Raw genomic sequence first — 19,165 nt, 5'->3', positions numbered from 1 at the left:
ACATGCATTCCAGATGGAAAATGATGGGGTTCCTGGAAGAATGAAAGATAGTACACAGTCAACATGTGCATTAAGATGACAATAGGGACGTGTAGAAGTAAAATGTGTAACAGAGCTGTGACACCATACATGAAAAACATCAGAAGAGTAATATGGAATGCTTCTGCAAATATTTGTGTAGGTCTAAAGCTAACACAGCCCAAAGGCAGTTAAATTCTGTAAGGAAAGAAAATAACTCAAGGACTGTAATATGTATTCAGAATGATGCTAGCAAACAACTGATGATAGCACAGAAATGCAGTAAACAATATATATGATTAACACTTCATTAAAATTATAGAACCATAAGTCACATAATTCAGAAACTGTAATACAGAATACAAATGATATTCTGAAAAGTTATGTTGAAGTCTACAAAAGGTTAACATATCTACAAGCTAAATACCATAAAACAGTACCAGAAACAATTGCTATGATTTATGCTCTACACAGGATACCTTTTTCTATTACAGCTAAAACTTAAGCAGAATTAAGGTCTAGAGAATCACTAGGAGTCAATAGTTAAATAGCAAAAATGTGCAGTGTAGCTTATTAGTAAGCTAACAATAGTAAAAGAGGACAAGGTCAAAAACTGTGCTGATCCACAAGATCTTAAATGCAACAAGATGGAACATTATCTGCCTAAATATATTGAGGATATAGTATCATCTATGCTTAATGCCAAATGCTTTTTCAGTACCTCATGCAAACCAGGTATTTAGGTTCATAGGTAGGTACTAGGCTAGTGGCCCTAGGGCCTATATAAGCCTAGCCAAACGGTACCCTGGCTTTTGCCACCCAAGAAAATTAGTTTCCTGTGCCCCTGTCAAGCAGAGCCACATAAGTGATCCCCAGGGTGAATTTCTTATCTCCCATCCAATCATGAAGATTTTTCTTGAAGAGTGCTAATGAGAAGCTTTGTTTGATATAGATAGGTAATTTGTTCCAGATTATGGGAAGTCTCTGAGATAGGAATCTATCCCTCCAGCATGTTTTGTTTATTGTGATGACAAGATTTAGGTCCCTAGAGCATGTAGCTCAGAGGGATTGGGATTTCTTTAAGTGGAGCATGTCCAACAGCTCTGGGTTTGACATAGCTTTGTATGTTAGGCAGAGATCGCCTCTGAGTAGGCAATATGCGACAAGAGTAAAGCTGGAGTTTTTTGAGACGGTCTGCATAGGGCATCTGTTTGAGGCCGGTAATCCTCTTTGTGAGGTATTTCTGTGGCCTTTCCAGATTTCTGGCAGTTTATTTGTACATTTCATTTGTCACTGAGATTTTGCATAGATTTGTTGAAGTTTGAACGATGTTGATCACAACAAATATATGTGCAGGCAATATTTTGGAATCTTGTCAGTACTAAAAGTGTTAAAGAGATCTGTATAGCAAAAGAGTGAGGAGCTAAAATGAGTAGGCAATTCTAGCATGGTGTGTTATGAAGCAGGTATGTTGCAGATGACTAATTAATTTGATGAGTAGATTGAGGTTGCTGGATTTGAAACCCAACAAAGCTGAATGCCAAGCAGATGCCATTTCTTTGAAGTATATAGGATATGAGCTAACTAATAATAGTCTTCAGCCAGATATTGACAAGTTTTGTGCAACTGTGATTAGGTAAACCTGAGATGCATGATTAATCTCATGCCATGGTTAGACAAAACAGCCATTTTTTTATTGAATCCAGTGGTTCATCAGAGACTATATACTGTATACACTGAGGCAGCAGAACTTTTGGGGTAAACAAAGTTCTCCTTAGCCCCAAGGTTGCATGATCTTGGAGTCAGTATGTTTAGAGATGGATGGAGGGTTGTCTCTTGTTTTATTAAATTTGCTTTTTTTCCACTGTTGGCAACTTTGCATATGTCTGTTGTGATCAGTCTGCTTCAAGTGTCAACAAACTGATGCAGAATCCCACTGGCAAATCATCTCTGCTGTGATTTTTGGGAATTACGCAGTATCTGTCAATGTTTATTCCACATTTGTCAGCTATCACAGTACCACCAAAAAGGTGCTAAAGCTCAATGCAGTATGGCACTGGTCGGCAGAGCAGGGCAAGTATTTCAAGAAGCTAAAGACGTTATTGTCTATAGCCCAAACTCTGAATTACTATGACATGACACTGCTAAGAGCTCTACAGAATGGATACAATATATGCCGGGTTTCAGAGCAGTTCTATTAAAAAAGGGCAAACCTGTTGCCTCTGTATCAAAGGCACTGACTGATATGCAGACACACTATACATAATTCGAAAAAGAAATGTCACCAATAGTTACCAGATGTCAAAAGTTCCAAGGTTACATATATGAGAAACTATTGCATTGCAATCTTATCATGAGTCACTTCAAAGCATTTTTAAGAGGCCTTTGCACATAGCACTGATAAGATTGCAAAGAATTTTTCTAGCATTATAGAAATATGACATACAAGTAATACATAACTCAAAGCAGCACATTTCAAATACCCAGAATGTAATGAAGATCTGCTAGAGAAAGACCAAACTATTATGGATCATATCAGGCATATCACATAGGCAGTAGCTCAATAAACACAAAGTGTGATAAGACACCTCGGGCAAAAGGTGAACAGTAGTCTCTCCTTTGATAACCACATCGCCACAATAGTCAGGAAATCTTTCTGCATGGCAGACCTCATCACACAAGAGTTCTCCTTTAGAAAAAAGGAGATCATTGTTCCTCTCTACTCATCCCTCATCAGACCCATTATAGAGTACAATGCCCCATTTGGCATGTAGCTCACACGACACCTACAACTGGAAAGGCCACTGAAATACCTCTCTAAAAGGATTAACAGCCTCAAACAGATGCCATACGCAGACCATCTCAAAAAACTCCAGCTCTACTCGGTCGCATATCACCTACTCAGAGGACATCTCTGCCTAACATATAAAGCTATGTCAAACTGAGAGCTGTCGGACATGCTACACTTAAAGAAATCCCAATCTCTCCAAACCACCTGCTCCAGGGACCGAAACCTTGTCACCACAATAAACAGAACATGCTGGAGAGATAGAGTCCTCTCCCGGAGACTTCCCATACTCTGGAACAAACTACCCATTCCTGTCAAGCAAAGCTCCTCATTGGCTCTCTAAAAAAATCTTGACGACTTGATGGGAAATAGAAAATTCACCCCAGGGATCACTTCTGTGGCGCTGCTTGACAGGGGCACAGAAAAATAATTTTCTTGGGTGGCAAAAGCCAGGGAACCTTTTCGGCTAGGCTTATATAGGCTCCAGGGCTGATAGCCTAGTACCTACCCATGAACCTATATCACAATTACCTTTGACCACTGGAAAGTTATAAGAGCTAAAAGAGATGACTTACAGACAGAGCTAATGTAAGATGTCTTAAAAGGATGGATGGACAGAATTAAGCAGTTGATTACTACAGATATTTTATTTTAAGGATAAATTGTCGTGTGTTGAAGGATTGATAATGTTTGCTAGAACTAAAGAAGTGCTCTGCTTTACGAAGCCACATCTCAAATGTATATTCTATCTCTTCTTAATAAAAAGGTTTACTCATAAAGTCACAAGATACACGTAGACATCTCAGCCAACTAATTCTAATATATGGAGCTAACACTGGTTTTAAAGTGAACCAGCAGTATGTTTTGTTCTGAAATGGAATGTGCCAGGCAACTCTAATTTATATAAATAAAATTCTAATAAAGTTTTTGTTCAGCTCCAAACTAGCATGCAGGGGCGGCAAATGCTATAGGACTGCAGCCCCTCCACCTGTAAAATTGGTCCCACCTGTAAAAATCAATTAAATGAATTCTGCATTCCCCAAACATTAAAATAAAAAATTCTCGGACTCCGCGCATGCGTGCTTAGTTCCTGACAGCTGTGTTAGGCAGACCAGAACTCCAAGCACGCATGCTCAGGCATTCCGAGCTCAAGACTGCTCTGGTAGGCAGTTAGGATAGGGAAGGCAAGAAACTCCACCCTTCCAGCCCAGAGGTCTGTGCAGTGACGACCACACAAACCAGAAGGCCACCAGACTGCATCACCGCAGGCTGGACCAACAGCAGGAGGCTCCAGCCTCCTCACATCTCACGGGAGAACCAATGGCATGTGTGAGTTATGGAGGACATCTCACGGGTGACCAAATGGTATGCACGGGTTATGGAGGACTGATCGGGCTGCAGGATCACTGTGGAGGATGGACGTAGTACATAGGAGCTGAGCCATTATGGAGGCTGGATCGGAAGAAGCTGAGAACAGAAACAGGTAGGGTGTTTATGAAGGAGTGAGCTGGGCCATTATGGAGGACCGATTGGAGGAAGCTGAGTACTGTGTGTGTGTGTGTGTGTGTGTGTGTGTGTGTGTGTGTGTGTGTGTGTGTGTGTGTGTGTAAAACACCCCAGTAGCTTCATGGTGGTGGGTAGAGAATAAGGCTTGTACCGTGTACCTTGGGCCCAAGTGAAAAGAGCCTGAATTCCCAACCCACCACCATTTGTAAATCATTTGCAGATTTTTGCTTAATATTTGTTCTTTTCCTCATAAAATCTGTGGTTTCTGTATTTGTGTTACTTTACTTAACACAGCTAGTAGTGCAGTGGTAGCAGTGTTGCCTAACAGCTATGGGTTGCCTGGTTTGATTTTTGGCTGGGGTGCCTTGTGTGTGGAGTCTGCATGTCCTCCCTGTGTTTGTGTGGGTTTGCTCTGGTGTCCTCAGTCTGTATTTGTCCCTATTTTTGGGACTGTATTCCCCCATTATTGGCTTTGTCCAGGTTTTTTGTGCCAAGGTTGAGAGCTAGGGTGATAGATGAACTCACTGAAAATGTTTGGGGGCTGTATTCCCCCATTATTGACTTTGTTCACGTGTTTTGTGCTAAGATGTTGACAGCTATGGTGAGAACTGAATTCACTAAATGGTAGCCATTTAAGTTTCAGTCTTCCTTACTTTCATAAAAATGGATGATTTGGCATAGTGGTATGTTTCTCTGGCTGTTTTGCACAGGGTCCTGTGTTCAATACTTGGCAGCGAAATGTATGGTGGTAACAGCATTTTATTCTAGCAACTTTCCAACATTATACAAGCAATGTTTAAAATGTGTCCCTGGTTTTGGGGCTTTTGCACCCCCCCCCCAAATAAATATTGGCTTTTTCCAGATTTCTTGTGCTGCAAAGTTCAGAGATACAGCTGAGTGTTGAGTAGATTTTACAAGGAGCTGAGAGCTGCAGGGGAACAAATGTTTAGTGCTGCTTATGCCGAGTCTGCTTACATTGAAAATAGCACAACAGGTAGTGTACTTGCTTTTGATGCAGAAGGCTGTAGGTTCTACTCCCACAGTAGGTAGATCCATTGCTGATACTGTACTATGTTGTGAAGGAGATGGATGCTGTAGTCCTCTTTGGTGAAGATACCTAGTAACTATGAACCTGTTATCAAGTTTGCCATCCATTCCCTATTGTGATATTACTATCATTATAATTTTTAATGCAACATAGGCAATTTATTTCTCAAAGGCAACAGGCACTTTATTTGTAGATGAAACAATGATATATAAAGTTGTTTGCTAGCAGTAACCTCTCCATTAGTTAACAGATTTCTTTAATTTGGAATTATTTAGATGACTTTTACTTCTTCAGAGATCATGCATATTTACTGATACTGGTGGACTGTAGAAGTTTGAGTAAACTTTTATAATGGAAATGTTCTGAATTGAGCAGTTTTGTCATTATTGGTGCATGCATTTTGTTTCATTTTTTACTGGAAAAATGTTCAAAACAATAAATTTAAAATGCCCTCTTAACAAATGCACTGTATTGTACAAGGAATATAATTTAATACAGTCAGGAAGGTGTATCAAAGAGCATGTATATGTTTCGTGTTCAAGGGGCCTATGATTTGAAAACAGCCCAAAATGAATCTTTATCTGCCACTGGCAAAATGTATTTTCTTTGAATGGTGGTTTCACTGCAGTTTCAATGAATGTGAATTTCAAGGGTAGAGAAGTTTTAATGCTAAGTCTATTTTCATTGTGAGACAGCATTGCTTTGTTTAGCAGATATCTATTAGGGTTTATGCTGTAAAATATAAAATAAAACTTTCAAATGAAATCCATATCATTGCAGAAGTAAAGCAGTATGTACATTACAGTGTTTATGGCAAATGGGGTGAAATAACCAAGGAATGGGATATTTGAATGGATGCAGGGGGGACGCTCCATTAGACCATGATTTTGTGAGGGGGGGCAGCAAACTCAGACAGCCCCGGCTGAACTATACCTCTCAACTGTCCAGAATTTTGCAGAATTAATAGATTGTTGGCTTCTTATTTTTGGTTTGTTCCTCATAAAATGTGTGGTTTGCTGCCAAATAATTTAGGAATGAAGTCACTAAATAATGGCAGACATTTGAATTTCAGATTTCATACCCTTCAAAAATTCATACTAATGCAAGACCTACTACTATTCTATTATCTTTCTAAGTTTATAAGAGCAATATTTAAAAACTGTCTTTATTTTTGGGCCTGTGTCCCACTTCTATGTATGGCTTTGTCCAGATTTCTTGCTCTGAGGTTGAGAGGTATGAGTGTCAGAGCCATCACCGTCAGCCAGAGACATTTCAAACTGTGACCTACTTGTTGCATCCCACTCCCCATTGTAGTGGCTCTGGATTTGTCCAAGCAAGGGAAGGAGCAGTTATGCAGTGTAAGTGTGCAGAGTATCCCCCCATCCAAGGTAGACCACAAGTATGACCGTGGCTTTTCATCTGTCCTTGATTTTGCAGAATGTTCTGGTTTTCTGTCATATTTTTATACTGTTGATTTATGCTTCTTATTATTCAGAAAATGCATGCTGTTGCATTGCCCTGTTGCTCTGTATTAAAGTAGCAATGCTTTAATGACCATCAGGTAAGCTTTAAATAACGTATAAGCCGTAGGTATTGAAATGCATATGACAGTATTTGTAATAAAGGACAGGATTACTGTATTTTCAGAAGCTCATTACATTTGTTGGAGACTTGCAATCATCTTTGCAGGCTTTACCTGTAAACTAAACAGAATGCCAATCTATCATGTGTGGTCCATAACTTGTGCAGTAATCCTTTAAGCAATTTATCTTGAGCTTGTTTCTTGTTCGCTGTTCATTTTTTACTTTGATCATGTGTTCCCATGAAACAAGTATATAGTTGTTGTCAGGCAGCAGGTCTTTTTTGGATAAGAAACATTTTTACAAGTGGGGGTATCACAGAGATTGCTACTTTTAGCATGTTACTTGGTAATTTTATAAAGCTGAATATAAATTATAATTAGAACTGCAGTGCAAAGAGAAGTGGTTTGAGCTGAGTGCTGCTTGTATTTTTTTATACTTGATTTTGACTGGAATTCTAGTAATGTATTTAAAAAGCAATTTATTTTTTCATGCCTCACAACCTTTGTGTTTCCATCTAGATATTAAGTAAGTTGTCATGTAGCCAATGCATTGAAATATTTTTTTATTCTACACTTCATTTTGTCTTGATTGGACTCTCATAATGATGTTTGGCACCCAGGGCAGCATATTTAATTTAAGTTCCAGTTGTTGTGGTTTTGAGCATAGCTCCACTCCTTTTTAGTTGGCCACACCCCTTTCCATTAGCCCCACCCATTCAGCTGTCTCCTGCAGCCCCCCTTTAATTTGAAGTCACCAGCCACCACTGCTAGCATGCATCTTATTCCCCAGCAGCAAAACAGTTTTTTCTCACTTATAAGGCAGTATATATTATAATCCCTTTTTTACCAGTTTTATGCAACTGTTGAACCATTTCTAATTATGTAGGCCTGAACAGACTGGGTGCTCTAAACTGTTGAACAGTGGCAACCATTTTCTATTTAAACCACAATAAAATGTAAAGTTTAACAGAGATATGAAATAAACATATTAGCTTCAAGCATATCTAGACTATAATGCAACACATCTGCACCTATTATCTGCCATAGTGGTTTGTAGCATCTCATTTATAAAGCGACAAAAATGACAATAAAGAAGTCACTGAAGACACAAATTAAACAAGCTTTTGACACTGCAGTCATATTGCAGTCGTAACATGACTACTGCAGTTTAGAAAGGTAGTTTACAAATCAGAGCACTGAACATCAGAGGGAAAGGAGGTGGAGACCACAGATTAATGTGCTCTGGTGTAATGCTAGGTGACTGACATTCTTTTCTCTAATCCTGGCAGATACAAAGGGATAACAAAGACCAAAGTCAGATTTTTAAGAGTGCAGAGAATGACATTACTCATGGGAATTTCATATTGTTGGGTAAAAGAAAATTCAGGGCAAACATGCTGAGAAAATACCATCACACAAAATATAACAGCTTACCTATAGATCTCTTTTGTACCAGTCCCAGTCCTTGATAACAAGCAGCCTTCAATCTCCATCAAGTAAGGTCTGCTTTCATAACAATGCCCTGGACAATACTGGAGCACTAGTAGTGGGCAGAGTCCACTGGGAATACAAATGTTTATATTTGCTAATGGCATATGCATTCATTGGTCTCACCACTGTTAGACAATGAACTCCAAGCAATCATTATCTGGAGGTCCTGGGTTTGATACCCTCAGTTTCTACTTGTATGCTATGCGATTCAAATATACCAATCACACACAAAACACTGTTTAACCAACAGTGCTCCTGATTTCACCTAAAAGGGGCAATTTTGTCTAGTAGGGATGCCCAGATAACGAATAAATAAAATCAGCCCCACACCTTAAGAAAGATCTTGCTGAATCTTAGCTGTCCTTGTGTTCCACTGATAAACTAGAGGCAAGAGGAGCAGAAAGGATTTACAAGGTCCAAAATAAATAAACTAAAATACAAGACAGAAGCATGTTAACCCAGATGCACTAATTTATGTTCTCAAGTAGTTTGCATCACTCCACAGTCCATCTAATTTAAAATGCCTGACTGCCTGTCAAAGTGCCACATCAGCTATGTGAGTTAGACATCAAGTGCCACTTGAGGGCTATCTTCATCTGCCAGATACCAATTCATGTCCCAGTTCCCAATGAATCAATCAAGATAAAAGCCAACGTGCTTTGACAATAGTGTAGTAGTAAACTATAAATACGTATTCAAGCATTAATTATATTTAGAGTATACTTACATGTGCAAAAAAGCCAAACTTTCCCTTAAAGGGAATCATGTTTGGAAAAAACTTGTTCAGGAAGTCAACAAGTGGGTCTTCATAGCCCCACAAAATCTCTCCAACTGTCTTCTTTATAAATGGCTTTTCATCGAAAGCTTTGAAAGTAGCACTCATAGCCAGTTTCATGAGATATGACTTATTTTCCATAAGTATAGAAGACCCCTAAAGTTAAAGAAAATAAAAACACTGTTACATTAAGAAATGCACAGTACATTTTACTTTGTGTTTATTATCATCAATAATCCTTTGGCTCCATTCAATATGTAGTCATTGTCTTTTAATTTTTTATGGCCACATCCCAAATGCATAGCAAGCAATGGACGCTTAACAGTTTAATGACAAATGTTCATATAGCTTCAGCAAACAACAATTAATTCTACAAATGAAGCAAGATAATTAGGGGGGAAATGATTCATGGTGTTCTGAATGTGCATCTAAAAAGCAGAAATAAGTCCTGTATAATGTATATGGTATTTTTGACAGTTCTCCAGGTCACTTCATCGTGTTCTGATAGTTAATCTCCTCTTTCATATATGCTTACTCAAGTACTCTTTGAGCAGGACATCAGGCAGAAGTGCTTCACCTGGACATCAGATGCAGGACTAGCCTTGGGTCAGCTGTTACCCTAGGAAAAAGGTCTCCACAATGCCCCCTCAACACCACCCTGTGCCCCCATCATGGTCTACCTACACTATCCAGATTACTAGAAAAGTGCCGTGCTAGAACAACACCCTAGGTGGCTGCCTAGTTGGCCTATGCCTAAGGCAAGCTATGATCAGATGACTAGAACAGTTATGAGCCTCCTTAGATTCTACCAGCCAATAGCCAGCAGCAAGAACCAGATCAGACTCTGGGAATCAGAAAGACACAAGGATGAATGCAGCACACAAGTCCTGGAGGTATCACGAACCAGTACAGAGCTTACAAAAAATAAAACACATACATATGAGAAGAACCAGCTACAATCCATTAATAAAACATACATTTCTCCCTGAACTGTGTTCTTAAATATTATTTTGCATATGGTCCTTCTGATATGGGCACAGTCCTTTAAGAAACTGAATATCAGACTCTGTCTGCTGTCAGCATACTACATCAATTCCCTAGTCACTGCATCAACTTCCCGCTGTAATAAGGTAGAAATGATGGAGAACAACTTTTTTGCATTAATGAACTAGTTCAGTTTGGTGTACTATATGAACAGTATAATATTATATTACTATAAAGGTATTAGGTTAATCTGTTTAAAAAAAAAATCATACCCTGGCTAACAACAGATAAAGTCTCCAGCATGGAAAACATAACTTTGGTGCAAATTCAAAAGTAGAGAATAATCTTCTCACCACCTTATTCAGATACAAGTGGATAACAAATGTTAAGGGTTACTGCTATAAAATGCTATGCATACTACTGTGAATGGAAAGTTGTGTAAAATGTCCTTCTCTTCCATGTTGCAGTATTCTACTTGAGGGTTTACACTTCTTCCTCTCCAGTTTATCCTGGCAGGTTTCCAAAGACTTTCAGTCCCTCCTCGTGTGTTGGATGTCTGAAGTGGTTGCTGGAACATGGGCCATAAAAGTGACGTCTGCATGCACCAGTCCTCAGAACATAGTAAAATCCCCAGTCAAAGCCAGTCCTGTAAGGGCATAGCTTGTCCAATATCACCCCGGAGATTAAGTGCAGTCGTACAAGTGGGGAAGGTGGGTGGGAAGGAATATTGCAATATGGAAGAGAAGGACATCTATGGTTATGGTAACATTTTACACAACTTTCCTATGTCCTTCTATTCCAATGTTGTAGTATTCTACTTGTGGGTGAGTGCAAACACTCACTTAGAATTGAGAGGTGGCCTAGATGAGGAATCCGTGTAGGATACCCCTGGGAAACTCCACCCTAGCTCTGGAGATATGGTCAGTTTGTAGTGTTTGGTGAAGGTGTGAACTGAGGACCAAGTGGCTGCCTCAAGTATGGAGCTGGTGTCTAGCCCTTTAAAGAAGGCTCCAGAAGAGGCTCTTACCATGGTGTAGGTAGCAGAAGGAAATCGCCTGGGAGATCCAGGCCTAAATGGTCTGTTTGCTCACAGCTTTCCGCAAGGCTGTGGGGTGGAAGGAGACAAACAGCTGGTCTAATTTCCTAAAGGGTTTGGTTTCATGAAGATAAAACTTAAGTTTTCTAGGGAATGTAGCACTCTCTCACTATCCCCCTGTGGGTTAGGGAAGAAGGTTGGCAGGTGGATGGGCTGGTTCAAGGATAGGTCATTCACTACTTTGGGAATGAATGACAGGGTTGTCCTGAAGGTCACCCTGTCCAGGTGGAAGATTAGGAAAGGTGGTGAAGCCATAAGAGCTTGCAATTCTGAAACCCTTCTGGTGGAAGTCAGAGCTACCAGCAATACAGTCTCCATGTGCAAAATTTTAAGATGGCCTTGTCTGCTGGCTCAAAGGGGGCTAGTATGAGTTTTTCTAGGACATAGTTTAGGTCCCAGGGAGGGGGAGATGGTTTCCTGGGTGGTCTTAAGTGTAATACACCTTTGAGGAAAAGTTTGGAAGGGAGTCAATGCAAGGGGTGGATCCAGGGTGAGGCAGCCAGAGATAGCAGACAGGTGTGCCTTTAGAGATGAGTAAGACAACCCTGTCTGCATGAGTTCACACAGGTATGACAGGATGAGAGGCATATCGCTTTCCAGCAGGTCCAACTGTCTTTTGTGACACCAAATAGAAAATATTTTCCATTTAGCGAGATAGGCTTTCCTTGGGTTGGATTTCCTGGCCTCCTGCAGAACAGTGAGCACATCCTCATTATATACGTGTCTGAAGGGGATCAGAATCCTAGCAGCTACAGGGTGAGGTGCATGGATTGCCACTGTGGGTGTATCTGAGTCTCCTTGTTCTGTGTGAGCAGGTCCACATAAGGGGGTAACTTGTGGTGATTGCCCTTGGACAGGTGAAGAAGAAGAGGGAACCAATGCTGCTTTGGTCAGTAGGGAGTCACCAGTAAGATTTTGGGTTTGTATCAAGGGAAGGGAGGCACGCATACAGGTATTTCCACTTCCAGGTTATCGATAAGGCATTTGTTGCTAATGCCTTGGGGTCTGGCATCCTGGTGCAGTAGCTAGGAAGCTGCCTGTTTATGGAGGAGGTGAACAGGTCTACTTGTTGAATACCCCACCCTTGGACCACAGTTAGGAAAACATCTCTTTGCAGCATCCATTTGTGGTTGTTTGAAATGGTCCTGCTTAGGTAATCTGCCTGGGAGTTGTGCAGGGATGGGATGTACGCTGCCTGAAGAGTGATCCCCTGTGAGGTAGCCAGTTCCCACGCCCACAAGCTAGTCTGTATAGAAGGTAGGATTTGGTCCCTCCCTGCTTGTGAGATACCACAGGACTGTGGTGTTGTCTGTGAATATCATTCTGAATGACGGGATGGCAGAGGTATAAATTTTCTTTCCCAACCTCTCCATAGTCTTGCTGTCTTTATCAGCAGGGTGGATAGTAGTGGTAGGCAGGAGCTTGTAGGCCCTGTTTGTAGAGATGAAAATAGTGGCAGGATCAGCAGGAGGGTACTTAAAGAGAAATTTCTCCATCTCGGAGACTTTATAGAGTCTGTCTGCTCCACGTGGGGCTGGAGGTTGGGAGTCTGGGCTAATGGAGGCTGAGGCAAAAGCATCCAAGAATGCAGGTTTTATAGGAGAAATGTCAGAAGGACTGGGAGAGTTCATTTGAATAAGGTCATAAAACCTTTTTTGTACATTAGACATATCCAAGGATTGCCACTTAAAGTGGTCTTTCATTTTATTAATAATTTCCCAAAGGTAAGATCCACTACAGGGGAGTCAGGTTCAACAGAGCCCTCCTCAGGAGATCCATATCCCAGAGGGGATGAGATCTGACAGGAGTAAGAAAGACAGTCCTCAGAAGAATCAGACAATTCTTCTTCTTCAAGCTGATCTACCCTCCTTTCCTGGGTTGGAGGTCTGGGACTAAGGAGTGGAGGAGCAGTTGTAGAGGGTTCTGCAGAAGGCCTAAGGGCCATAAAGGCAATGAACAAACTCTGGCTGAAGGCCTGCCAATCTGGCATGCTTTCAGAGGTTGGAGTGAGGTATCCTGTTTTTTTGTTTTTTTTTTTAAAGGCCTTGCCAGCATCTGGCAAGGAGTAGGCCTAGAGTCAGGCGTCAGAATGTTGGAGGCGGCGGCCCAATGGGCTCTGAGTGAATGCTGGTTCCCCCCAGCATCTAAGCCAGGTGCCTCTAAATTCTCTGTGGACATGTCATCCACTCGAGGTTGTGTGGCTTCCTCAGAGGTACCCGCTTTATCTATACCGGAGGATGCTGGATCCTCAGTCAAGCTGACATCAGCTACAAACTGAGGTATGGCAGACAGAGGCGCAGCAGATGAAGTAGGCCGCAAGGACTTGGCCCTCTTCCTAGGTGGTTCAGACAGGACCATTGGGTGTGGCCTCCTTAACGCTATTTGTTTCAAGTTCTGATTCTCTAAACACAAGTGTAAAGCCTGCAAACAGCGGCATAAGGTCTTAGGGACAAGCGATCGGCAAATGGCACAGTTCTTGTGGTTGTGTTCCCTGCCTAGAAAAAAGAGACACTGGTCATGCGTGTCTTTGTGGAGTATCTGCCAACCACACTTGCACTTTCCCTTACCGGATGACATTAACAGACTATAATTAACAACAAAGTAGGACTGAAAGAATCCCCAGTGGGGTAACTTAACTGAATCTTTTTCAATCCAATGTCTGTGAGAAGCAGGAGCACCTGGCATACGAATGGTGGCTGAAAGGTTCTGAGGGCTGGTGCCGTGCATGCAGACATCACTTTTATGGCCCACATTCTAGCAGGCATGTCAGACGTCCGACGCACCAAGATAGTCTGAAAATCTTTGGAAACTTGGCTGGATAAATTGGATTAAATTGGATAAATTAGTTCTGTCAAGGTAGAACCTGAGCTGTCTGTGCATGTCCAAAGAGTGCAGTATCTGTTCCCCTTTATTTTGAGGATTGGGAAAGAAGGTTGGCAGATGGATGGATTGGTTGAGAGCCACACTGGGCACCACTTCAGGCATAAAGGAAGGGTTGGTCCTGAGGGAAACCCTGTCGGAGTGGAAAATAATAAAAGGTTCCACAGACATTAGTGCTTGTAACTTGGACACTCTTCTAGCTGAAGTGATGGCTAGAAGCAAGGCTGTTTTCCAAGAGAGAAATTTTAGCTATCCTGAAGCAGCAGGTTCAAAAGGTGGAAGCGTGAACTTTTCCAGTACAAAGTTAAGGTCCCAATCAGGGGTGGGCCCTCTCCTTGGTGGCCTTAAGTTGTTTGCTCCTTTCAGGAACTGTTTGATTAGAGGGTGAGAAAATAGAGGTGGCTCAGTATTGTAATGAGCTGAAATGACAGAGGCATGGATCTTAATGGAGGAGGAGGATAGGCCTTTGTGGAGAACTTTGGCTAGGTAATCCAGGATTAGAGGTAAGGAGGGCAAATATGTGCCCTTTCCTTTAGACTGAATCCAAGAGCAATTCATTTTCCACTTTTCAACATAGGATTTCCTGGTACTGGGCCTTCTAGCCTCAAGGATGATGTCCAGCACCTGTTTGCTAAGTGTTGCTGGTGGGGAATTTAGGGAGTAAGCCAGGCTGCAAGATTTAAGGTTTGCAATTGCAGATGCAAAATATGTCTCTCCTGCTGAGAAAGCAGGGTTGGAGTCTGGTGTAGGTGCCAAGGTGGCACCGTTGTCAGGCTGCATGGAGTGGGTACCAGTGCTAGTGAGGCCAGTCCGGGGCAATTAGAATTGTCCTTGGCTTGTCTGATGTTATCTTGAGTAGTTGTTTAATCCTCCCCTTCATCCTAAAATCAAGTTACTTGAGGACATTTGTGAACTTGATTTTAGACATTATCTTCAGTGTAATAAAGGGACATATAATAACACAAAATATTGATGCAACTAAAATCACAAGGAGAACTACGATTTATGCAACCAGACAAAGGTGGGGGATTGGTTGTAATAGATGTCATGGATTATAATCAATTATTATTACATATATTGTATGATGATGCTTACATTGAGGCTTCTTTAAATGAAATCAATATCGCTAATTCTAGAATTGATTATTATTTAGAAGATATGCTGTGGCAAGGACAAATCACCAGGGAAGCCTTTATATACATGCATGTTCAGAATCCGAGAATACCAATGATTTTCAGTGCACCAAAATTGCATAAGGACTTACAAAATCCACCCTGCGGCCCATAGCGGATGCGGGTGGTTCAAAAACATATTTTATGGCTAAGTACATTGACATTCAGTTAAAGCACACCATCAAAAACCTCCATCATATTTGTCGTGACTCCTGGGATTTTTTAATGAAGTTAAACATGTTACAATTACGGAATCTTGATAATATTACATTCATCACGGTAGATGTAAAAGAGGAGTTACATGGTTCACTGAATTTTTCACAGAACTAGAGCCCATCTTACAGGACGAGGTAAACACCTTAACACATTTATTGGAATTGGTGTTAACTAATAACTATTTATATCATGATGGCCACTATTTTAAGCAAGTAAAAGGGGTGGCAATGGGCTCCCCAGTGGGAACGTTATGTGCTAATATCATTATGGCCACATGGGAGCTTAGATATTTATTTCAGTCTGAATTTATGCAGCACATAGATATGTATTGCCGATTTTTGGATGACTTTTTTTTCATCTGGCATGGGCCTAAACAAATCATTGATCAATTTATACATTATATCAATCATTTCACTGAATTCCTTAAATTCACTTATGAAGTTTCTACTGATAGCATTTCCTATTTGGATGTATTATTATCAAAAAACACCACACAAAATACATTAAAAGCTAACATTTATAGGGAAAAAAAAACCTATATCTGCACTATACAAGCAATCATCCACAGCATGTTAAAAAGGCTGTCTTAAAAGGTCAACTGGTTCGTGTAGCACGTATGGTTTCAGATTTTGGGGATTTTACTGATGAATGTCATTATATTATGAATATGTTTTTAAACAGGGACTATCCACAACAGTTTATTGACAGTGTATTTCAAGAAGTTATGTATAAAAGATGTACAGGTTTTTATAAACCATTACTTGAAACACACAATATAAATAACTTACAACAAGGTGATGATGTGCATGCAACAATAGTTTCTACATCCAATGATTTTCAGAATAATAATCTGTGTAATATTAATAATCAAATACAGAATAATGTTTGTGAACAGAGCAATGTAGCATTCATCTCTACATGTACGCAAGATTCTGGTCAGTTAAAAAGTTGCTAAACAAAAATTGGATATTCATAAAGAATGACGCACTGTTGGTTGACATTTTGGGTGTTCAACCATCAGTCATTTATAAAAGAGACCACAATTTGAAAGAGTGGTGTAATAGATGTTCTAATACATCACAACATACAATAGGCATTATGAGGAAATGTAATATGTGTGCTTACTGTGCACACATATTAGAAGTAGACCAGTTAAGTATCAGAAGAATTTTGATAAAGATAAGAGGCAAATATAATTGTAATACAGCAGGTGTGGTTTACGCAGCTTTATGCTCATGCTGTGAAGCCTATTATATAGGCAAAACAGAACGTAAGTTGTGACAGCGCATATATGAGCATTTATATGAAATTAGAATAAGCTCACACAATAATGCATTATACAGACATCTTATGCATAATTCTACACATTCATTTCAATTTACAGTATTGGAACAGATAATTCCATCCCCTAGGAAAGGTCCCTGGAAAACAATATTGGAGTCTAAAGAATACTGGTGGCAAGTTTTTTTGAGTTTCCAGGCCTTAATGACTCAATATCCCTCCACTAGTGTTTTAAAACTAAAGGTTTACAATAGATAATATTTATGCTATTTAATGTATAGTTTATTTGTATTTAAGTTATTACACATGAATCACACATATACATATGATATTAATTAGGTTGGCTTCAACCAGGAGGGTTTTAATAGTTGATTGTTCTAATTAATGTTTTAAATTAATGCATAATTAATGCTTGTTAATACATATATATATATATATATATATATATATATATATATATATATATATATATATATATATGGGTTTAATTAAATGTGTTTGATGTCTGAAGAAGGCTGGTTATACGGCCGAAAGTGCTTACTGGAATTAAACTCTTCTTGGATTACTCGCTGAGTCCATTGGATTGCTATTGTACTGCTGGTTTTATTTTATCAGTTTGTGTTTTGGTTTTTAGGTATCTTGAGTAGTACTCTTGAGAGAAGGGGCCGGGGTGGGAAGGCATAGATTGAGAAGTTTTCCCATGGAAAGGATAGAGGATCCACCCTCCAGGCTCTGCTGTGAGGATTCCTGGTGCAGAATTTGCTTAGTTGGTAGTTGCTGGGGGAGGCAAAGAGATCCACCCCTGGGGTCCCCCATTTGTGTATCAGATGGTGGAAGGTGCTGGGCTCAAATTTCCACTCGTGTGGGTCTAGGAGATTTCTGCTTAAGTCGTCTGCCAGTGTGTTTTGTTTGCCTGGCAGGAATTGAGCTTGTAAATGGACTTGGTTGTCCAAGGTTGTGTTCCACAGGGCCATGGCTAACCTGCATAATGGGTAAGAATGAGTTCCCCCCTGCTTGTTGATGTACCACATAACTGTGGTGTTGTCTGTTTTTATCAGCAGTTGTCTTGGGAGAGATTTGGTTTTTGGAAGCTGTCAGGGCATTCTGTTCAGCTAGCATCTCTTTTAGGTTGATGTGCATGCGGATTTGACTTGGGCTCCAGTGACCCTGAATACATTTGCCAGCCAGGTGAACCCCCCATGCATAGTCTGATGCATCTGTAGTCAGGGTCTGGCTGTCTTGTGGCAGAGTAAAAGGCAGTCCCTTGTTGTGGTTGCATGCTTCTGCCCACCAAAGGAACTCTGTCCTTAGACAAGGTATGATAGGAATGACTGTTTCCGGGTCCTGAGAATGTTAGCACCAAAGACTTTTTAAGTATCATTGAAGTTTCCTCATATGCAGTCTGGCATATGGAATTAGCAGGATACATGAGGCCATGAACCCTAGGGCTTGCAGTATTTTTCTTGCAGATAGCTGAGTTTTGGTGGCCATTAGTATGAAATAATTTGTCAATAGACTAGTTTTTCTGAAGTTAGGAATGCCATCTGGGAAGTTGTGTCCAGGCTTGCTCCCAGGAATATAATTATTTGACTGGGTACCAAATTTGATTTATTTTCGTTGATTGTGTACCCCAAAGAAGTGAGTAGGCTTTTTACAAATGTCATGTGCTGAAGCAGCAATTCCTGACTGTTCGCCTGATCAGACAGTCGTCCAGGTATGTATAAATTTGGATATTTCTCTACCGGCAGTATGCAATGGCTGGATCCAGGCATTTTGTGAATACCCTGGGTGCAGTAGACAAAACAAAGGGAAGTGCTGAGAACTGATAATGCATAGACCCTGCTCTGAAACACAGATATTTCCTGCATGACTCCCTTATGGAGATGTGTAGGCAAGCTTCTTTTAAGTCTAGGTTGACTAACCAGGCATCCTTGCTAACATAGGAAGAAGCTTTTGCAGGGTAAGCATCTTGAATTTTGGTACCACCAGGAAGGTGTTGAGAACTGAAAGGTCTAGGATTGGGTGCCAGGAGCCCTCTTTGCTGGGTACCAGGTATAGTCTGGAGTAAAAACCTTGACCCCTCTGTTCTGCTGGAACAGGCTGAATAGCTTTGATATTGAGTAGGGAGAGTATTTGTTTTTGAGCTTCTGCCCACTGGTTTGGGGGAAGGTCTGGAAACCAGTTTGGTGTTGGAAGGGAGTGGAAATAAAATTTGTACCCTTGGGATACTATGTTTAGGACCCATTGGTATTGAGTGATGGTTATCCAGTTTTTTTGCATGAAAGGCAAGTTCTCCTCCTAGGGGCACAAGCAATTGGGTAGGAAGCA

The 19,165-nt window shown here is 40.6% G+C and overlaps 1 protein-coding gene across 3 annotated transcripts in view; it reads right to left on the bottom strand.

Moving 5' to 3' along the window:
- Positions 1–19,165, bottom strand: part of SCARB1 (scavenger receptor class B member 1) — a 1,184,693-nt gene that overhangs the window by 383,592 nt on the left and 781,936 nt on the right. For all 3 annotated transcript variants that reach the window (XM_044068528.1, XM_044068527.1, XM_044068529.1), the window contains exon 4: positions 9,161–9,364. In XM_044068528.1, the coding sequence (XP_043924463.1) occupies positions 9,161–9,364 (204 nt within the window). The remainder of the gene's footprint in view (positions 1–9,160; positions 9,365–19,165) is intronic.

Source organism: Protopterus annectens, chromosome 4.part0 (assembly GCF_019279795.1).
Source record: "Protopterus annectens isolate FY-2018-M chromosome 4.part0, PAN1.0, whole genome shotgun sequence".
In the NCBI taxonomy this organism is placed as follows: domain Eukaryota; kingdom Metazoa; phylum Chordata; order Ceratodontiformes; family Protopteridae; genus Protopterus; species Protopterus annectens.
The sequence above is the reverse complement of the archived record's forward strand: the minus strand, read 5'-3'. Positions and strand labels throughout refer to the sequence as shown.